Source organism: Lepisma saccharinum, chromosome 9 (assembly GCF_977018435.1).
Source record: "Lepisma saccharinum chromosome 9, izLepSacc3.1, whole genome shotgun sequence".
In the NCBI taxonomy this organism is placed as follows: domain Eukaryota; kingdom Metazoa; phylum Arthropoda; class Insecta; order Zygentoma; family Lepismatidae; genus Lepisma; species Lepisma saccharinum.
In genome coordinates this window covers 83,352,489-83,376,313 of record NC_139237.1, presented here as the reverse complement: position 1 = coordinate 83,376,313, position 23,825 = coordinate 83,352,489, and the positions used below count along the sequence as shown (strand labels likewise).

At 37.7% G+C, this 23,825-nt stretch overlaps 1 protein-coding gene across 2 annotated transcripts in view; it reads left to right on the top strand.

Moving 5' to 3' along the window:
• Positions 1–23,351, top strand: part of LOC145992197 (eukaryotic translation initiation factor 4H-like) — a 35,075-nt gene extending 11,724 nt beyond the window's left edge. Inside the window, exons 4-8 of one of the 2 annotated variants that reach the window (XM_083128520.1) lie at positions 1,104–1,157; positions 3,106–3,147; positions 6,963–7,199; positions 16,552–16,743; positions 21,564–23,351. In XM_083128520.1, coding sequence (XP_082984646.1) covers positions 1,104–1,157; positions 3,106–3,147; positions 6,963–7,199; positions 16,552–16,712 — 494 coding nt within the window. In that variant the 3' untranslated portion in view covers positions 16,713–16,743; positions 21,564–23,351. The remainder of the gene's footprint in view (positions 1–1,103; positions 1,158–3,105; positions 3,148–6,962; positions 7,200–16,551; positions 16,744–21,563) is intronic. The other variant, XM_083128522.1, reaches the window with a different exon arrangement.
• The last annotated feature ends 474 nt before the right edge of the window (positions 23,352–23,825 follow it).

Sequence of the window (23,825 nt, the reverse complement as noted above, 5' to 3'; positions counted from 1 at the left end):
TGTACCCATGAGGTATACGAGGTACAGCATACTGTTGCAACATTTGCAGGTAACTTGCACCTGTAACTGTAACTTCCTCAAAGAAAAAGGGCCCAATTACGGAATCTCGTGTCAAACCACACCACACATTCAACTTTGGACTGTCGCGTTCATGTTCAATAACTGCTTGGGGATTCTGCTCATCCCATATTCTACAGTTATGCCTATGCACTTTTCCGGAAATGTGGAAGGTAGCCTCATCTGAAAATGTTACGCGTGTCAGGAATTCATTGTCATCATCAATGCGTGATAGCACTTCACTAGCATAATCAAACTTAGCGGGTTTATCACTGCACTTTAGTTTCTGAACAAGCTGTAACTTGTAGGTTCTAAGCCTTAACCTTTTATGTACGATATCATGCACAGTAGAACGTGGAATTTGAAGTTGAGAACTAGCACGTCTCACAGATTTACGCGGGCTTATCTGGAAAGCTTCCTGAACTGCAACCACTTTATCCTCGCTCACACGCTTCCGACCACTACCTTTCTTCCTCAACAAAGACCCTGTTTTCAGCAATTGTTTATGCCATTTAACAATGTAATGACGTTCTGGTGCTTCCTGTCCATATTGTTGCTGGAATCTTCTTTGTACAGTTACAGGAGACTTCAATTCTGCAAACCAAAAGCAGCACTCAACTTTCTGACGAATAGTAAACGGCGCCATTGTACAGACTACTCATGAACAAAGCCACGTATGCGCTTAATTATGTTACGATTTTTTCCCTTCTGGTGGTAAAAAAAATTCCTTTCTTCCCTCTTCCAAATAAACGTTATTTGACATTTCTATCATTAACGATTGTTGAGTTATTTAAATTCTTTATTGGTATATTTTTTCTGGGACACACTGTATAGGGAAGTGTGGTTGATTTTTAGGTGTCTTATCAGAGAGTTGCCCATTTACTCCACCAGTGTGTGCCTGTATTAGTAGATGTTTTTTGTCATTTGATAGTTGTGCACTGTGTATAGAAATAAGGTTGCGTGAAAAGTTAAACTTTCTTTGTGCAAGTAATATTTCTATTTTGTTATCTATAAACCCCAAATTTGAAGCTTGTTTTTCTCACCAGGTGGTTTCCGTGGTGGGAGATCAGGAGATAGGAGAGGTTACGATGATTTTGGTGGTAAGTTTTCTAACTTTCGAAACTACATTATTGCTTGTATAATGTAGACACGTTTATCGTGTATCTGTCAAACCATCACAATGCTTCATCATTAACGTCGAGTGACAACTGAACCATGCGGCGAGCTGGTTTACGTATGTACCAGCACCTTGGGAAAGCAGTCAACATTCCATTACTTCGTAACTGCAGATAATATTTCAGTTCTATCTTTTTTTATTCATGTACAGGGTGAGTCGTAAATATGACTACATGTTTGAAGTAAATGTAGTGTGTTACTGTACGATGGTGAATGGTACTTTAAACTTGAAATTTTATTTTTTACATTTCAGATAAGTGCCACATGCCTGAGCTTACATCATTAGCCAAGATGGTGCTGAATCAGGGTGACTACTCACCGGGAATTTCTTGAATTCCGGGAATTATGCGTGAATTTTTCTCAGACGTGAAAAATTGCAACTTTTATTAATCCAAATTAATTCATACATTTACAAATGCCCCAAGGCAAGTTTTTCACAGTTTATTTTTATCGAGGAGGGGAAAGAAAGCTGCGTGGAAAATAAAACTGAATTCGCTCAATCCGTTTAGTTAGATTGTTCTGCAAAAGACAGTAACGATCTGACAGACTGAAACTATTGAAAGATATCTTGAAGTTCATTAGGTACATTTGAGTTTGAAGTTCTTATACAATTTTCCATTGATTAGTATTTCCCGTAACACTTGTGACTTGTATTTTTAAATGTTTTTAAGAGTCTGAGTATGTGAAATGGCAAATGTAAACTCTCCACCGTAAATAGAATATTTTAATAGAATTTTTGGGGCAGTAATACATAAGATTGAAATATCAAAAAACATCTGCTTGGACCTTAAATTTTTGGGATGTTTCTTTTGAATACTGGGAATTATACTTGAATTTTATCATGGACCTGCAGTGGTCACCCTGTGAATATGCAGCACCGTGTTACAGTTGCAGCATGGGCAAATATATACCAGAATGATCATGGTGAGATGTGATTTTAACGTAACATTGTTGTCCTTGACCATGGTAAAGTGAAGTAAACGACTGCTTACGTCAAATTGGTGTTTAGTTTAAGTCCATAGCTGCGTTCACGGCTCACAATCATTCTGGTATGCAATTGCCCACGCTGCAACCATAACTTGTGGTGCATGTTCAGCACCATCTTGGATAAGCCCGGGCCCATGACTCTTTTCTGAAATGATAAAATGAAGTTTCAAGTTTAATGTACCATTCACCATTTCCCTATACATTGTACAGTAACGCACTCATATTACAATGTGAGTATAAATTATTTGTCACAAACTAGTTCTATTTATTCATCATCATGAATTTTAAAGTGTTGGCATTTCAAATGCACAGAAATGTCTATATTGTAAGGAATTATGTGTTCTCGAGATCCAGAAATCTTGCTTCCAAGAAGATCAAGGATGTTCTAGAAGAAGTAGACAAGCCAGTAGCTTCATAAGTATTTCGGACTTTTATTCTCTTCGGCCTTGTACGCTGTCTATCATCATTTTTACTTAAGTCAGTCTAACACAGGAGCTATGTTCATTTAGGAAAAAACTTGATTAAACACTTTTTTAAAAAAATTTAGACATCACACAGTGCCTTTTCCAGAATAAGGATGTCAATTTAACTTAATAACAAACTGTGTGATGTGATGGTGCTAAATTCTGAAATAATATGAATTTTTTGTGTTTTTTTTTCTTCAGAACTGTATTCAAAACTGAAGGTGATAATGTTCAAACTGTGTGCGAAGACATTTTGAATAAAGTGCAGTCAGTTTCACATTTCTGATATGAATAGTTGTTGACACCAATACTTATAGATACTAGTTGGTACAAGGGAAATTTAGGCGTTTGCTAAGTGGGGAAATAGAACTACAGTTTGTTTGCATCCTTGTCAAAAATTGCTTTTCTTTTTCATGTAAAGGAGAAGATGGGGACAATTTTCGTCAGCAGAGGGGTGAAAGAGGTATGAGACGGTATAATAATTGGTGGTGGGTGGTCTAGTATTAACACAAAAATTAAAGTGCATAACGATATTGTACTGGATCTAGGAGGAAATTTATGTAATAACTAAGTGTAGAAACCAGTGAATTACTTAATAATGCCAATGGTGGTTTATAGAATAGTCTGGAATCAGAAACTGTGTTGATATTAGGGGTGTCCCAAATCTGGATAACAGATATCTAGATTTCAAATTATCTGATTTGTGTTTTGGATTCAATGGATAGCTGGATTATCTGGATAGTACAGATTTGATGAAGGATATCCATACAGTGAAATACGAGCATGACTAATAAAGGAATATGTGGAATGGATAAACAATGAAACTGCCCAGCTAATGCATATATCTAGACATCTAGGATAATCGTATATACAGATTTGTCCATCCCTAGTTGAAATAATGATTGTTCATATGATATAAACAAAAATTCCATGTATAAGGAATGTAGGATCATGTGCAACAATGTACATTGCCTCTTTGCAATAAGAACATTTCAGATTTAACCTAATTAGCGAGAGGTTTTACATTAGAATGAATGTATTGATTTGAACAGTTAAAGTTACAAAAAAAAAACTGGTTTCGAAATCTGCAATTTATTTTCTTAATAGAAAAGTTCAAAAAATATTTGTGTTTGCTGGCACCATAGATGTATGTGTCCGTGTGTATAGTGATATTGTCATTTTCATACCGATTTGCTACAATCTTATTTTACGTCATCTATTTTTTGGAATTGGTAAAAAAAAATATTGGTCTATTACCAGTATTTTCTCTCTGCTGTTATTTTTGCTTTATGCAAAATAGGGCTGAGCCGATACCGATGCTGATGTATGCGTATCGGAAAGTATTGGCTGGATTTTATTTACCAGTACCGGCCAATGCTTTTCCAGCATTTTGGTCTTTCACGGAGTCTGCAAAAATGCCATGCGACTAATTATACTAGAAATTATGCAGAATTTGAGGTTTCAATTTATTTTGTAATATTCTGCAGAAAAAACTATGTTGTGATTACATAAGATGTATTTTAATTTTCTGATGTAATTATTGGATATTTTGAAGCAATACTCTGGTAAATTAATGCTTATAATTGGAATGCAACACTTACACCCTAATAAAGGGTGTCTCAGGAAAGATGACACATTTTGAAACTAGGGTATAGAGGATAAAATACATAGTTGCAAGAGATTTAATCATGGAGATGAATAGCACAGAGGATGCACTTACATATGCTGAAGAGATGCAATGGGTTTATGACTCGATGATGACGGTCCTTCCTAAGAAATCATTCCTGCAGTCGTCAAGAGGCATCCTGTATAGCTGACGTAACATGTCCACAAGAATCTGGACAATTTCCTCACAGATCCTATCGACTTGACCTGTTACAACTGAAGAATCACTCAGATCCCTATATTACAATTTCCAACCTCTGTACAAGTGAGAATCTGCAAGAATATCTGCATCGGTAAGGGTATCGATTCAGCCTTAAAAATAAGTACAGTCGCCGCAATGTAAATCTTTACATAAGTAAAAAAAGAAAAGCAACAAAAACAAGGAAAGTCTGATTCTTCTTTGTTTTGTGGCTTTCAAAATTTCACATTTTTTTTTACTATCAATATTTTGTCATGTTTCCACGAGCATCTACAACTTCTTGTATTCTTCTGGGCATTGAATCTGCCAAATTTTCAAAATATGTTTTGTCCATTATTACCCACAACTTCTGCAGCAGATCTTGTAACTCTGCGATAGTAGATGGTTATTTTACTTGAACCTCTTTCATTAATTGATTCCATGCATTCTCAATTGGGTTTAAGTAGGGACACAAATTTATGGTAAAGAAAAACTGAGGAGAGCGGTAAATAAAATGTTAGATCAGCAGTATATACCAGCGGTGAAGAAAAAAATTGCACACACTTTTTCATTATGAGAGGAAACAACATACAAAAGAGCTATAAATTGATAAACTACTTCATTTTTATATACGTACACATGCACAAGTACTTAGCGGTCCAACCAAAAAGAAAACATCAACACAAAATCACTTCATTTCTAAGTTGCATATCTCCAGTGATTTATTCATTGTATGTATTTGTAGGATATCCTTGCTGTCCAACAAATAAAATAATCACTACTGCACATACATAAACACATGTTAAAAATCACATGATGATAAACAAAATTCATTCATGACTGAACACCAATGACACCATTGTTTCCCTTGATCTGCGGGAACAGACTAATCTTATCGCTGCTACAGCTAGCAAGTTCAATGAAACTGGAAGTTGAGTAGACATTTGGGGGAAGAAAGGAATGCAGCTTGACAAGGAACGAAGTTTTCGAACTGAGATTATGTGCATGGGAAATCCCAATTTGCAGCGTCTTCCTGATGTGATTGAAGATAAAACGTTCTTCAGCTGCTAGTGTTAGGAAACTTTAGGCAAACGTTTAGTTACAAATCGACAGTTTGCGCGCACAACCTCGATTGCGGGTTTTTGCGTGTTTTCTACTTAATTTGATGATATTTCACCTTTATTTCGCGAAAAAGCGTTCATTTCGTGGAAAAGCATACATTTTGCATTACTTCGCGAATAAAACTCATGCATATTTCATCATTGGGGGTGTAGTTACGTGTAGAATGTTCAAAATTGAATCTTTTTTTCACATTTCGCGATTTCGCACATCGCGAAAATTCAATGCCCCTAGGTTTTAGTCAGGTGAGTTACCAGGCCATTCAAGAACTGGTATGTTGTTGTCATTCAACCACTTTTTAACCGATTTCTTCCTGTCAGATGGTGCACCATCATGCATAAAGAACCAACATTCATGATCGTGGTTACGTTCTTGGAGAGAAAATATAGTCCATCGTTACCATAAGTACCACTGAATGCACCCCATACCATCACACTAGCCGGATGTTTAACAGTGTACCTCGGATCATACCGCAACACATTTTTCAGTCTTCTCACAATTTTTGATACTGATCTAACCAGAAAACATTACATTTTGCGAGTCTTTTGATGTCCGGTGTCCGTATTTTATGCAGAAATTCAGCCTTTTCGACTTCATAGTTGAGGTTACAAGCAGTTTCTTGGCAGCACGACGAGCTTTCTGTAGTCGATGTTGTGTTGTGCAGATGGATACATCACTTAGCAGGACTGGATGCTGCTTCTTCAACTGAGCAGCCGTAATCGATGGATTTGATATAACTTCAAGTTTCAAAATCTTGTCGGTTCGTGGCAACATTTTTCTGGTACGCCCAGAGGCTACTTTCAGCTACTTTCAGTTTAGGTGTTACCACACCAAGTGGTAGACATGCAGCTGGTTTTTTAAGGTCGTAAACACCTGCCTCGAAACTTGCAAATCAGCTGCAACATGAATCGCAGACATACCTTGTTGAAGCAAAGTCAAGGCACGAGTCTTTTCTTCCTCCCCATTGTCTTCTTAAGCAGAAACAATGAAATGGCGAAACTGCATACTTCTGTAACACAGAGAAATTGTTTGCACCAGATGCCACAACCGGGACTCCTCCTTCTCTAGTTCCCTTGTAAAGACTGTTTGCCAATGCATAACCACAACTCACTGAACATTCACAAGATTATAGACCCCTCTCACTTTGTTTATTTCGAAGTATAACAATGACACAGTTGGCATGCGTGATAACAATGTAAAGATATCAATTGCGCTCAAATGTAAAGATTTCCATTGCGGCGACTAGTTTGTTACTTTAGCTGGTATATATTGTATTTCTTAATCAGGATTGCTGCTATGATAGGTCTACATTCCAGGTGGCTTCAATGATCGTGGAAGCCGAGGAGGTCGAGGGTTTGCCGAACAACGTGGTAATCGTGGTAGTTACGGCCATTTTGAAGAACGGGATAGGGAATGGAACAGAGGGGCTGGTGGTGGCAGCGGTGGTGCTGGTGCTGGTCCCGGTCCTGGAGCTGGTCCTGGTGCTTTTGGCAACCGACCTCGTTCAGAAGGAAACAGAAGATTTGAGGAATTCAAGGATCCACAACCACCTGGTAAATATATTATAGTTATACAAGGGGCATGTCAAAAAAAGGGCCGATTGGTTATTACTAGGGCTAGAATTTTGATGCAAATGCATCTTTTTTTTGATAAAGCAGAAACATTGCATAAGTAGATAGAAATGTGTTTTACATGCAAGTGAATTAATTGGGATGCCTTTGTTAGGGCTTTTTATTTTTGCATTTTTTGACCCTTTGTGAAGTAAAGGGCGTTTTTTAAACTTTTTAAACCGTTTGTTATTTTTGGAACTTTTGATAGTTATTTTATGCATTTTTCTACATTTTGGTGAAAGAAGGGGCATACATGCAAATATAACCCTTTGAAGGAGAGATGTTCCCAACTCTCGTCTCATTGCCTTCAATGCAGTTCTGAATGACTGTTTGAAGAAACAAAGAAATTCTGTGCAGGACACAAACTGTTTTGTAACAATTCAGCTCAATGTGATTTCGCCCCCTATCAGTAAATATATTGTCGCCAGACAGATTATTTTTAAAACAAGTGGTACAAAGTTTTGTGCTCTGTATCGGACATTTTGTCAGAGAAGCAATTTGCATTCTATGGAATTGAAAGTGACTTAACAGCAAGTGCTATTGTTCATTTCAAGTACGCTCCTCTTCTGTCGGTGGAAGTCGAGGGAAGTTTTTCCGTGTACAAGGTTCTCTTGTCCAAAAACCGACAATCATTCACTTTTGAAAATGTTCATATGATTTTCATTGTGTACTGCAACTCGGTACTTACAAGTGTAAAAGATGACAAAAAGTGAACTTTCTTACAGGTGATAGATACTGTAATGTTAACTTGTAATTTCTCTTGGTAGTTTATAAATTTGTTTTACAAATATTTCAGAATTTTTAGGTCATTTTTTCTAAGTTTATAGGGCGTTTTCTTGCATTTATTAAGTCATAAATGCATTTTTTAAAGGTATTTTTTTGGCAATTTTAAGGTCATCAAAATCCTAGCCCTAGTTACTACAGAGAATAAAATCAAGCTATTTTGATGCTATAGAAGTACATACCCCAGCTATTTTTCTACATAGTCACCATGACGCTCCAAGCATTTTTGGTACTGTGGAACAAGTTTACGTAGACCCTCTGCGTGGAAAGAAATCTGCCACCTGGGATCTCAGCCAGTCGAGAACTTATGTCTTGAGAACTTCACTATCATCGAAACGTTGCGAAGCAAGCCACTTTCTGAGATGAAGAAACAGAAAGTAGTCACTTGGGGCAAGATCAGGACTGTATGGTGGGTGATTAAAATGTTCCCATTGGAATTTTTGAATTGTCGCAACAGTGTGTAAGCAGGCATTGTCGTGAATAATCAGAATTCCAGACCGTAACATTCCTCTTAGCTGGTTTTGGATGACACGTTGCAGATTAGACAGTGTTTGGCAATACACATCTGTTGTGATGGTTCGTCCTGGTTCCAGGAATTCTACGAGGATTACACCTTTTAGGTCCCAAAACACGGTTGCCATGATTTTGCGATGTGATGGTGTTTGCTTGAATTTCTTCGGTTTCGGTGAACCAGAGGGACACCATTGCATGGATTGCTGCTTCGACTCACCAGTGACCAGGTTTCTTCTCCTGTCACTATCTGAGGAAACAAGTCATCCCCATTTTTCTCTCAGCAGGCCAAAAAATCATGTGCCGATTTCATTCTTTCATCTTTGTGAGTGTTTGTCAACATTTTTGGCACCCACCTCGCACACAGTTTGTGATAACACAGATTGTCCGTTACAATTCGGTTCAATGTTTTATCGGACACTTCAGGAAACTCAGTGCCTAGATCAGTAATGGTGAAACAGCGATTGGATCTCACTTTCTCAACACGTTGCACAAAGACGTTCATCTGAACACTAGGCCTGATGCTCTGCTTGTCGTCATGAACATTTGGACATCCTACCCAAAAAGCACGACACCATTGTCTTACCTTTCCTTCACTCATTACTGTTGGTCTGTAAATGGCACACAATTCCCGATTAATGTCAGCTGCACTCAGTCCTTTTGTGTTGAGAAATCGAATCACCAATCTCGCCTCGCATATGGCAGGATTTTATATTACAGCAGCCGTTTCAACTTCCTGCTACTCGCACGTATGCACCTCCACACTGAGAAATATACCTCTGTTTCAGGCACCGAATGCTAAAGCATGCTTCCGTGCACGTTCAGCTTCGTCAATGTTGCCAATCCCAAGTAAAAAATTATCGGCCCTTTTTTTTTTTTTTACATGTGCCTCGTATATTACAAATAATTCAGTGTCCAAGTTATTGATAACCAGTTCTCACTTTCTTTTGAAATTTGAAAGCCAATGGTTCTAAACACCCTATTTACATTTTAATAATTTTCAGGTAATTTTTAATTAATCAATGCATAAATACTGTCTCAGTATTGCAATTTAAAATAGGCCAGAATTTGTAAAAAAAATATATTTTTTTTCAAGGAGCATTCTCATTCTTTTTTTTTTTTTTTTTTTTTTTTTTTTTTGTTATTGTGAGACATGTATATAATAAAAATTGCTTACACTTTATCATTATAGCTACTTTGGTCTACTCGACATGATCATGCATTTGTAGGCATTTAATTTTGTTTATACCCAACATAAAAAAAAAAGTCCTGGTACAGTGTATCTTCACATAGCACCAGAAAGAAAAATAGACACTGTTTATAAATTATAGAACCTAGGAATTTGAAATTCTACAAAAAAAAAAAGCCTCAATTTTACATTATCCTGCATTTTAAGTTTTTCAGCATGGTCCCCTGAAAAACGTGAAATCTATGTTCCGCTGTATCAACAAATTCTGCAGAACTGTATGATTCTTCTCTCCCCTGCAAGAACTGCCTTGATTCTATTCATATAACACCGACCTGCTTATACTAATTGGGTTCATCTGGACATCTAGAATTAATAATATAAATAGGTAAAATACATTGTTAGTAATAATATGAAAAGTCATGAAAGATTTAAATTCTTGACATCTGTTATGATTTCGTTTATAGATTGCAATATTGTAATAGCATCCTCTGTTCACTTGTATTTTTGCAGTTCTGCCACTGTCACATGCACCTGTACTGATAACTTCCCTGACATCCAAATGACGAACATAATTTTCCATATTACATTCAAAGAACTGCATGTCTCACATCTGCAGTCAGATGAGCCATCTTCCCTGTCTGTATGTTTTGTAATTAGTTACGTTTTTAACTATTAATTGATTTCTTTTCACTGAAGATATTGGTTCATACTACGGGAATGAGAGATGCGATAATAGATAATGCAGGTACTCAAGTTTTCTGCAAAGCTATTTTAAGTAATTTTCTATTCATTTCAGTAGCCACTGCCACCATCCTCGTTGGAATTCATTGTGTGGTTGCTTGGCGCGTATCTTCCTAAATCCCCACTAGGTGTGCTGTTGTCGCCTGTATGTCTGTGTATGTGTCGTCTACTGTTTACCTGTGTTAATTGCTGCATTAAAGGAAGCCAGGCGTGGTGTGCCTGACCACTATCTATGTTGAGTTCATGGTTGTAGTGCATGATGGCGTGTGTTTCTTTGATTTTTGTGTGTATGAGAGTGTGTGCTTTGTATTTGACATGTACTTTTTGATTTTATGGTTGTGGAATTTGATATGCTTTGCAAGTCTGGTGTTGGGTTGGGCAGTTTTTGCATTTGATAGGTGCTGCTGAATTCTCTCACTGATGGATCTGCCGATGTAATGAGCCTTGCACTCGCATTCAAATCAAAAAAGTACATGTCAAATACAAAGCACACACTCTCATAAGACACAAAAATCAAAGAAACATATGCAACCATGCACTACAACCATGAACTCAGCATAGATAATGGTCAGGCACATCATACCTGGCTTCCTTTATTGCAGCAATTAACACCAGTGAACAGCAGATGTCACATACAGACTTAGAGGCGATTTAGGAAGAATCAGCAGAAACGTTCCAAGCAACCGCACAACAAATTCCAACGAGGATGGTGGCAGTGGCTACCGAAAGTACTAGAAAATTACTTAAAATAGCTTTGCGGAAAATTTGATTACCTGAATGAAGATATTAGATTTAACTGTGTAAAGAATTCCAAACTCCTTAACAAGCAAGTGTGTAACAAATTATGAAAATAATAGCCGACGATAATGACAATTACAGAAAGAGATGAAAGTTGTACCTGAATGTACATGTAAGGTTGTGTGTGTGTGTGAGAGAGAGGGGAGGGGTATGCATAAAAATTAAAATAAATTTGTTAGTTGTTAGTACATTGCCAATTTCATTATTTTTATGTAGCGACAATTTACTTACCTAGTGCGGAGGTTCCAAAACTATTTTGTTTCACGGCACCCTTACTGTTTCAAGATTTTTCTGCGATTTTTCCATGGTGCCCAAATCAGTATGTGGGCCTATCTAACACCTGCAATGTTCAGTTAGTGTGGTTAGGTTGCTTGCCTTAAGTTAAAAAATAAACACATATTTCAAATTCAGAAATGTGTAAAAAGTACTAATCACATATTTAGAAGTAAATGTAATTTCAGTGGAAATATTGGAACAGTTCGCGGCGCCCCTGTATGCCAGCCACGGTGTACACTTTGTGAACCACTGATCTACAGGGTGAGTCATAAGTCTTCATACAAATGGTGAAAACGGTGACTAATGTTTATTTTTCCTTTTCAGGCAGGTGAACGAAAGAAAGCGATGCCACTAACGAAGGAAGAATAGATTGACATCATTATGTTGGCTGGGAGTGGTTCGACCCGTCATGTAGTACGTACATTCAATCCAACCCACAGAACACACATAAGCCATGACACCGTGGCCAAACTTATCAAAAGCATTTTCCAGGCCTGCTTTCGTCGGCGAAGGAACCTGTCCTTCTTCATTTCATTATAAGTTTGGCCATGGTTCATGGGTTATCTGCGTTCTGTGGGTTGCATTGAATGTATGTGCTACATGATGTGTCGAACCACTCTCAGTCAACAGAATGATGTCAATCCGTTCTTCCTTCGTTAGTGGCATTTCTTTTTCATTGGTTCACCTGCCTGAAAAGGAAAAATAAACATTAGTCACAGTTTTCACTATTTGTATGGAGACTTATGACTCACTCAGTCGGTAACGCGTCTGACTACCATGCTCAAGGTCCCGGGTTCGATCCCCGGCTGGTTCAAATCCGGGAACTTTTCTAACGGTGGAAGCGGCCCCGGCGCCTACCCAGCGTCGAATAACATGGGTACCTGGGGGAAACCCTGGGGGTAAAGGCGGTCAGGGGCGTGATGCTGATCACATCACCCCCACTCATGACCGGATCAAGAAAGTGTGGGGTGTTACCCCCACACCCCCTATACGCCTTCATGGCGTGGTGCTATGCACAGGGGAACACTTTACCTTTTTTTTTTACCTTTACTTTGTAGTGTATAAAAATTAACCAAATTTTTTAACTTCAAAATCTTTAGGTTGCATTAATCTTTCTCGAGTGTCAAGATGGCACTATTATGTATTTTTTCTTCTTCTTCCCTGATGGAGGATTGAAAGGCATACTCTGAATTTTCGATCTAGGTTTTTCTGTATAAGATAGGTTTGTGTTACGTGATGTATGCATAGGCACTCGACAGCGGAATTCCTGAAGGAGAATGTGGCAGGGGATTTTGTCATTGACAATTTTATATAGATAATTGAAATCATTCAGCAAACAGCACTGATAAGAAGTTTAGAAAGGACAGGAGATGACGAGTTAAAAAATTGCATACAGATACATCAACACTACACAACTTATCGTAATAGATGCGACATAACTTTATAGCCAATACAGTACTAACATGCACTGGTGCGCTCAGACTTTTGGCACAGAACACAGTCTGCAAATCTATTAATTAGGAAAATGTAAGTTTTATCAGTTTAGTTATGGGAGCATCAGTAGTAGTACTCTACTAGAAATGTATAAATTAACACAGTTGAATAAATTTTCCATGCTAGCTTCAAATGTGTAAACTTGTGTGAATTTTGAACCATATGGTGAAGATATGCAGCAAGTTGCCATTCATCCCCATTGCCACTGTCCATAGAAAGATTAGTACCTTCTGTTAAGAAAATAACTTCAGTGTAATGATGATGTGTTGCTTGTTTGCATTGTCTGCTGATCTGTTACCATGGCAACGATCCATCCTGCATTAGCACACCATCACCAGTGCTACCAAGTGTAAGAAATGCAAACGCAGGGCTTACCTGATGTCGTAGTGATAACGTCGTCGCCTTGAAATGAAAGGAACTCATGTTTGATACCAGGTGGCACAAGTGATTCAGATCCCAATTTAAACTGTAGGCACTGTCCCAATTAGCCTTGCTGTGCATAAAGTGTACTTTAAACCTCAACAAATGAGTAGTGTAACACGGTTATTGAAACCTACAACAAAGACTGTGGATTTAGTCGTGCTGACCACACGTCACCATGTAACTGGTTGGATGGTTTTCCACCTTAGCAGGTGCGACTGGCCCCCACAGGCTGTTGCACCGCCAGTTATTATTTAATAACTGATGTATATATTTTAAAATTCTGATTATCGTTAAATTATGAGTATTTTAAAATACAATTCTGGAACATTCATAATGTGTTCCAGTAAGAATAGGGTACTTATACCAGGTGTGCCGGTTAATTATTCTTAAATTGATCCAAAAGAAAACAAGTGTATCGAGGGAGAAAGGTAACACATGCTTTATTCAAAGTATGCGCCATCGCTAGCTATACATTGTGCCCATCTGTCCGTCAAATTGTGGATGCCCTTCCAGAAAAATCGTTCACATGTTGAGGTGATCCAGTCAGCAAGCCATTGTTCGACATCTTCGTAATTGTTGAAGTGTTGCTGGGAAAGTGAGTGAGACATAGATGAAAACAAGTGGTAATCCGAAGGGGCTAAGTCTGGTGAGTATGGCAGGTGGGGCAAGAATTCCCAGCCAATTGCAAAAATGGTGTGTCTGATGCCTTTCGCTGTGTGTGATAAGGCGTTGTCGTGCTGCAAAATCACTTTTCCGTGTCTTGTCGCCCAATCTGGGTGCTTTTCGATCAATGCGTGGTTCATATTGATGAGTTGTTGACAGTAGCGAACGGCATTCACTGTGTCTCCTGGTTTCAGAAGCTCATGGTACGCCACACCCTTCTGATCCCACCAAATGCACAGCATTGTCTTCCTTCCGAAGCGATTCGGTTTTGCAGTCGATGTTGAAGGTTGTCCTAGGTCAACCCATGACTTTTTGCATTTTGGGTTCTCGAAGTAGATCCATTTTTCGTCCCCAGTCACTATCCGATGCAAGAAAGACTTTCTTTCATGCCGAGAAAGCAACACTTCACACACCGTTTTTTGCTTTTCCATTTGTCTGTTGTTCAGATGATGTGGGACCCATTTTCCTGCCTTCTGGATCTTTCCAAGGCATGAAGACGATCAGATATGGTTTGGCGACCAACATTTAACTTCTCTGCCAGTTGTTGTTGCGTTTGCGTATCGTCTTCGTCCAACAGTGCTTGCAATTCGCCGTCTTGGAATTTTTGTTGGCTGGCCCGGGCGATCTTTGTCTTTCAAGTCGAAACCACCACTTTTGAATCGTCGAAACCAACCCACACACGCATCTTGCGTTAGGACATTGTCACCGTATGTTTCCACAAGGATACGATGGCTTACACTCGCGTTTTATCTTTTGATTGAACAAGAAAAGCAGGACGTGCACATGCTCCTTATTTGGTTTGAAGGTTCACACAAACCCAATATCACGATCACTCGCACTCGGTTGCACATCCACGGCGTTTTGACAGGCACTGTCCTGGCAACACACTGACGTAACAGTTGAGACTGTGAACCAACCCTTGCTTCCAGCGCCATCCAGCGAGGAAATTAAGAATTATTAACCAGCACACCTGGTATACTGTGGGATTTTGATTTTACATTTTTCAAGGTAAAGAAAAATTACAGGTTAACTGTAAAATTGAATTATTTTTTTTACATACTGCTTTGTTGGGACCTGAAAGGTTGATTGTATTATGCAGTTAAACAACTGTAAATTGTCGCAATGCTCAGCCATCAGAGTCAGTTTGGATTTTGTAATACCATTTATAAGATAACAGAATCCCTCTGGGTCTTCAGATGAGTGGTGTTAGTTTTCGAAAGCTTGGGAAACCTTTCTAGGAGTCTCCTGTTTGATATTCCAAGAGAAGCTGTTTATCATTATGACCACAAAAGCTTCAATTATATTTCATGTGCTAGTACAGTGGAACCTCGATTTTACGTTTTTCAGGGAACCAAGGTGAAAAAACTTGAATGTGGGAAAGTTTTATAACATTTTGCTATGTTGGAACCATGGTTTTAACGAAACAAACAAATTCAACGAAGATAACTGGGCTCGTGAACCTGGGGAAACCAGTTATTTTGTAGACTTAAGGAAAGATCTAGGTGAAAGCACAGGTATTTTTGTATACAGAAAGTTTCCACATGGCATCCAGTGGAAGGCATGTCCTTCTGGCAGATATAAACTCTACTGCGGGTACCGTAAAAACAGTTAAAGCACACTCATCTTGTGCATGTTGCTTCATATTGCTCTCTGTTAAAGTGTAATGCACTTTCTGAACCACTGCAGTTTGAGGCCATCATGCACGTACGTTGTCTGCAAGCAGCAGACTATTTTCACTGAACAAACCAGACTCCTGACCCATGCGTTTCATGGGAGAAAGAAGTTCATGCATTGCACGAAAATCTGCATTAGGAACGCCATAATGAGTTTCACCAATTACATGACAGGACTTTTGAAACAACCAGTGACCAAAACTCGTTTAACATGTTAACTCGTACTACTTTTGGAATGATTTATGTATAAGATTTAATGTACAGTGTGAGTACAAAGTCAGGAACCATGGTGTTATCCACTTCAAGTTATATTGTCTAGGATGATATGCTCAATATCTTGACCCTCTTCAGGAAGGCACATGTTCAGATGAGGCTCCCAGTTCTTCAGAACACTGAGGATTGTGGCAGGTGGAATTTGCATGGAACATTCCGTTATCCTCCCTTGCAGATGGTGTAGAGTGCGAATCTGGGTGGAATAAACTATTGCCTTCAGGTGACTTCCATAGGTAGTAAGTAATTCATTGCTGTGAGGTTCGGGGAACTTGTGGGCCACTCAACGGTGCCTCGCCAACCTATCGACCGCCCGGAAACTTCAGTAAAGTGCCCTCCACATTAGTCCTATGGTTCCAGACTTTTGACCCACCCTGTATAATGCGAGAAAATGTATTTCTTGCTTTTTAAGAGGTTGGTGAAGGTTATGTTCTCCAATATGTAAGTAGACTTACTTCTTATAATATACTTTCAGCAAATGCAGCTAATCGACCTAGACTACAGCTCGCACCACGAACTGTAAAAGCACCAATAAATGCACTGGCAGAAACCAGTCAGTCGCAGAAAATATTTGGTGGGGCAAAACCACGTGAGGAGAATTTGAATGTGAATGTTAAGGATACTCCAGACTCCTAAGGCACAATTTGAGTGACCATTGCATGTGCAGGTAAGTTCGAGTTATATATACATTCGTGATTTTTACGTATGAAGTTAATTATGAGTATTCTTGTAGTACTAGGGAGTTGATTTAGACATATGTGTTGAAAAAACTCAATCTATGCAAAAGAAAAATAGTTAATATCATTCATGTAATGGAAACAGGTTTCTTGGTGAAAGAGCAGAATGGTTGTAAATGCTATCCTTAAGTTTTGAGGATGAATATTATGATGGATTGTCTTGTGTAAGAGTGTTTAAACAAGAGGTTTACTCATGAGCAAGCGATGTAAGAGGCGCAGTTGTTTAGTGTTCTCAGATTCAAGACATATGCTCTTTAAATGGTTGAGTGTATACTGATAGATGTGTGTATTTTTATTATGCTCGCCTAAACACCTCACAAATAATTATGAAAATGCACATTGTATCATTAAGAGAAAAATCAAGGAAAGTATTTCACGCTTATTTATAAAAAAAATAATGGCTGAGGCCTATCTATCTTCAGGATTTGAAGCTCATCCTCATGCAGATGCCGAGAAAACGGTGTTTTCAGTAGATCGTTAATTATGTCACTCGTTTTAGTTCACAACACTGCACATATGCCATTCACAAAAATATCTATAATTCACATACTAACTCACCACAATATATGCACGATCCGCCTTTAAAGAAACCCGCTCAGTAAGGAAACTAACTTTCTTCAACATTCCTGGTGCGATTTCCACTCGAACTACCCTCCTTGGTTATTTTTAGGTGCAGTCACAAACCATTTCCGGTCAGCTAACAAATCTCCAGAACTTCTCGTCGTTTGCTCTGGTTGTTTCAGAGGTTAATGACCTTTTGTCGTACCGTCTGCAATTGTTCATTGGAAAGTGATGTTCTTGGACCAGAGCAAAATTTCTCTTGTCATAAAAGCAATGCTCTTCTCCTTCCCTCTAATAGTTTTGCTCCAAAATTCCCCCTTGTTGGGAAAATGTCACGCTGGTAACAATGAGTTCTCAACACTAACGGCACCATAGAAAGAAGACTGCCAAGCTCAACTTACGCACCCGCCTGCGGATTTCGAAGAAAGCGGGCAAGATTGCCAACTCTTAAGAAATTAGTGCAACATCTTGTAAGAAATAAGTGTGCCAACTCCTAAGAAATTAGTGTGCCAACTCCTGAAATGCCACCATCGTCCTATTGAAATGAACAATTTTATGGGCATTCTCCGACCAATTTTTTTCTTCTCTTCTGAGCCTGGGCGTCGCAGGGAGCCTAGATAGCCTGGAATATACGCCTCTGATGCGTTGATGTATTTATATTAGGGATGGGCCGATACCGATAAAGTACCGATATAAAATTTACCAATGCTGATAACCGATATTCTACCGATCCGATTAGAATTAGATATGGTACTTGAAGAACCTGAAATGTTCACTGATCTCCTTAACAAATGTGTGTTTCGAGGTGACTGCAGTGGAAAAGAAGTTTAATATTTAGTCAGTTACTTTTTTAGAAAGTAGGACATCGAGATTGTCCATAAAAATTACAACAAAATGGCAGAATTTTGCACTAAATTATAAGATATTTATCGATGTATCGGATCGATAAAATAATCGGTAATTTTATCGATAAAACGATACACCAATATGCCTATGTCGGCCGGCACCGATAGAGTACCGATTAATCGGTCCCATCCCTAATTTATATATAAAGTTGATGAAGACATTGGTCTCTGCTGGTGTACAATTGGTTCGATCATGCATTCTAAAACCAGATCAGCACATGGTAACTGATTGATTGCAGTTAAATACACTTGCATTATGGTGTTTTGGTTTGAGTTTCAACAAAGTCAGGTTACATGTAAAATCCTTATCACATGTTCCTTTGTGATGATTCGTACTCGTGAATTTTGAACACACTGTAAATTAGTGGCAGGAAGCTAGTGAAAAAGAAAGGAGGTTGTAAGATGTATGCCAAAGCGTTACAGTGATTGTGTTTGGCGTGTGTTCTCACTTCAATATATCTATTAACGTGAGAGTTGTTTGGCTTTCTAAGTGTTTTCAGCCTGACATGTTCGACACCGGGAAGACACAGACCACCTGTAGAGGTAAAAAAGGTAAAGTGCTCCCCTGTGCTTTGCACCACGCCATGAAGGCATATACACCTATCTAGAGGTGGGACTATTTATGCAAGTTTCGGAATTGAAATGCATGTGGAACAAGAACACTGTGTGTGTTCATGTTCGTAACCTGCAGGAGGTTTTCAACCTCATTACAAAAGGAGTGATTTCATTTTGCATCGTGTCATTGAGAATCCAGTTTCTAGTGGAACTTTAAGCACAAATAGCAGTTACAGGTATCGGAAAATTGCTAGCAAGTTAATGGTTTGTACTGTAAATGATAGCGAGTGTATATATTGTATAATAAGAATAAATTCTCAGTATAGTAGTAATAATGATGTTACCAAAAAAAGAGAGCTTCCAATGCAAACTGGAAGTTATGCAAAATTCAAAGTTTCCCGTGATTTTGTACCACTGTTATGTGGGGGGAAAAAACAACTATTTTGTGTTTACATAACAGGTACAGTGGAACTTAGATTGTTACAATTTTCAATCATCTGTATCAGTATTAGTATCTGAGAAGTGGTATAGCTCAACCCTAAAGAATAGTTAAACGATATTGAACTTACACTTTAGAGAAATGGTCAAGTGTTTTCTGGTTCAGGACATTGAATTGTTTCCATTGCCGACCTTCTTCGTGGAGTGTTAGCACAGCATGCTATGATGCCAGGGGTCCCAAGTTCGAATTCTGGCTGGGGCTTGCGGTTCTTTGTGACTGTACCTTCATCATATGATCACTCCTTATCTTTGTGATAGCTAAAAGGGGCAGAAAATAAATTAAACAATCTATAATTGTTTTTGTTCACAAATCCATTTCTCGGAGCATTTATTAGAAGAAAGCTTCTTTAAAAATTTTTGCCTCTGATTATATAGGACATCATATTATTGATACTTTGATGTGTATGATTTTATAGTGCTTTTCAAGGTACATACAGTGGAACCTCGATTTTATGTTTTTCAGGGGACCAAGCTGGAAAAACTTAAAATGTTGGAAAATATAAAATCAAGGAAAATTTTATGGCAATTTGCTATGTTGGGAGCATGAAGATTGAATGTAAAATCTGGGTTTTCCACTGTCATTTTTAAACTTCAGAAATGAACTTGTCAGCTAAAACTCAGAATAGTTATCTACCTGATTTTTATATAAAAATTATTTTTGATGATTTTTTTATTTAAATCTTTATTTTTAAAAACATGCTTAAAATTGCTTGTTTGTTTTTTGACACCATAAAGTAAAGTTCTCTCCTGTGCTTAGCACCGCGCCATGAAGGCGTATAGGGTGTGGGGGTAACGCCCCACACTATACAGATTTAATTTGTATATATATATTTTATTATAGAAAAACGACCCTGTGAAATATCTGAACAGTTTAATTAAAGCAAATAAAAAAATATATGCAGATATACATTTTTCTGTTTCTGATACTGTGCAGAGTAATTCAAAATGAAGGGTGCAAATTTACAGTTATTCTGACGCTACTATTTATGCTAGAAAATCAGACAAGGCATCAATATAAAAAAGAACTCTGGAAGTTTTATTCCCACTTAGCGGGTTTATTCTGCTTAGCTGGTGCTCCACCAGGATCGCCAGTGTCACAAAATGACTAATAACCAGTAGAAGGTGTATTGTGTGTTGGAGCTATCGAGAACTGATTGAATCACAACAGTGCAAGGACATTTCCGCATGCGTTTCGGTAGTAGTCCATATGTTTCACCCTTCAGAAAGATTTGCCAATGTTACAACTGCAAATTGTTAGTGCCTTCGAACCTTTGGACCATTTCCGCGTTACACGTGGTTCCCATGTTGAATCTTTATAATGCAAGTCATGTGAGTAAAACTTCCAGAGTTCTTTATATTGATGCCTTGTCTGATTTTCTATCACACATAGTTACGTCATAATAACTGTGTAAAGTTGCACCATTCATTTTGAATTACCCTGTATATATGGAAATGTTTGTTGAGTGTTAGTGAAACTATTATAATTTCAATAACTTTTCTTCTAGTGCAAATAAAGGTGGCCGCGGTGGCTCAGTCGGTAACGTGTCTGACTACCATGCTAAAGGTCCCAGGTTCAATCCCCGGCCGGTTCAAATCCGGGAACTTTTCTAACGATGGAAGCGGCCCCGGCACCCACCCAGCGTCGAATAACATGGGTACCTGGGGGAAACCCTGGGGGGTAAAGGTGGTCAGGAGCGTGATGCTGATCACATCACCCCGACTCATGGCCAGATCAAGAAAGTGTGGGGCGTTACCCCCCACACCTTCATGGCGTGGTGCTATGCACAGGGGAGCACTTTTACTTTTACTAGTGCAAATAAAAGTTTCTGGATGTACTTTATAATTGTAGCTTAAAATATTTTTTGTAGCTGAATTTTGGCATTTTTTTAATGATTGATTTAGTTTGCAAAATATCATGTCATGATAATGATATTATTTACGGTTTAGCATGATTAGTATTTTGTATATTATTCTACAGAAAATGTTTGCTAATTTTTCCTTTCAAAATTATTAAATTTTAAATCAAGAAAAATTTAAGTTTTACAGTTTGCATATTACATTTCTCTTTATATGAGCTTCATATATTATGTTTCTTTTCTTAGAGCCTAATAAAAATAAACACCATTATATGATTATGAGATTAATGTACTTTCGTCAAAAGTGATTCTGATATCTACAAGATCTTTATGTACATCATTCTATAAATTATCCATTAATATTTTTGATCGTAGGTGTGAGAAAGCCCCAGTTGCGTCCATATCGATCAGGCAGGTCACCAGGTATTGGAACGTTATCTGATTTTCCATGGATCACCCTCTCTCAGTACACTCCCATGCTTCGAGGAGAAAATTGCTGTTATTCATTGCCATCATCCATTGAAGATTAATACTGGCTGTGCATGTGAGTGAATTAAGTACTGCCTGTGCTAACAGAACAGTGTGTACAATGCAGTGGACTTCGTTAAAGAAGAGTATGCATGACGTATAAACATTAATTTGTGACCTTGTCAATGAATTTAGAGTTGCGTTTAGCTGAACAGTGTTTTAAAAATAAGTAAAGGATTTGTCATTCAATACCGCGGTGCTGGTACCACATAAAATATCTATTTAAACGAAACTGAAGTGACCATTGCAAACAAATTGTTTAAAAAAAAGAAAAAGGTAATAAAAAAAGGCGTTAAACATGGACGTTCGTGTAAGGGGTTGGTCACTGTGTCAGTGTGTCCCATTGAATGTTATTTTTTTTGTCCCGTGGGAGGTGGTCACTATAGTTGCTGCATAATAATTTTTTTTGCCACGTTATTGTGGGGACTGACGAAAAAAAGGTAACTGCTTTGGACCCTTATTTCTTTGTAATGTTATTTGATGGTGTTTTAGAGCAGCCAGCAAATCATCTTCGATGAATCAGTTTGGTTCTTTAATTTTTTTTCTGTGTGACTGAATTTTTACATTATGTAGATCAGTGTGCTTGTAAGCGAAATGATTTTTGTCTTCTTGGCCTCAGTACGTTCATGTCATGGAAGAATTTTATAAGTGTTTTTTTTTTTTCCTCGTGGTGATATTGGGAATGGATTTACTCTGTGTGTGATGATGGTGCTTGAATTTATCTTCAATACAAAGGGACTCTGATTTTGCAGATGATGCATTACTGTACAGTGGATGATTATTTAAGAAAAAGGGTAAAATATTTTAAAAAAATATCAATTGCATCTTTTGCAATGAAGAAAGCATCAATATTTTGAGACTAATACGTTCATATTTCTTTCATCTATCACTTCCTAGTCAGAGGTTTGCTCTGTAGGTCATTTTTCATCATAGTTGCAATATATGTAATACAAAGCCATTGTGTGTGTTTCTTTGTGCATTGTTTTTTTCACCAGGCATTGCTTAAAATATGCCATTGATGTACTGAGGCTCTTTTCTTTGTTGATAAAGAACAATAATCCTGTGGGGTACTGTATATATATATATGAAAAAATTATATAACTATTTACAAAATACGAAATAAAAATGCAAAGAAATGATCCGTAAAGTAATGTAAAATGTACATGTTCAGTTAAAAGATCATGTAATTGTACAGAAAAGAGTAATATTTTTCATAGATGTTTGAATAAAGTTCAGTGCCCCTTGGGAATCCATAAACTAGTTATTTATGGAATATATGTATGCACAAACATTGTACTTTTGACATTAGATAATGATCTACATTACAAAGTATCTGAACAATATACCATTACATGATAAATGGAATTCAGTATTTCAACTGCAGTTGTGTGAAGAAATGTTTGAATTCCTGGTATTGTATGCCAGTACTGGAACAAAGAACTCATCTTCAGAGTTCAAGCGTATTAGTTAATGTTTTTTGTATGATAAATTTTCCATGTTTGGAAGCCGTAAATTCCTAAGATTTATGTGGAGAAGATGTAATTCACACTAACATTTTTCAACATTTGTGTGCTAAAAATTGCCCTGTATTTGTTAACTAATTCCATGTTATTTTTAAACATGCCTTGTGCAGAATTTATACATCTGTCTAGTGTTTTTTTCTGGATAGATGTATGCAGTGCTTTTTTATTTTTCTGGTGGTGCACACCAGCACCTTTATATAGGTGAGAATTAAACAACTAAGATTTTATTTTAAGGAAAGAATGAGTGTCAACACTATGAAGCCTTGTTTCCATGTTAATTAAAACACTCAAAATGCTGGCCAAGGCAAAATTTATTGTAAAATAAGGCACTATAAACATAACATTTCCACCCTCTAACAGGATCCTTCAAACAAAGATCTACAATAAATTATTTTGTGAATTTATTGTGAATCGAAGGCCTCCCTGATGGTGCGTGCAGTAGTAGCGTTGTCACCTTGTAATCAAGGAGTCCCGAGTTCGATACCCGGTAAAGGCTCATAGTGGTTCGGATCCCACTTTAAAACTTTAGATTCAGTCCCAATTAGCCTTACTATGCTTAACGTGGACATAAAACTTCAACCCAATC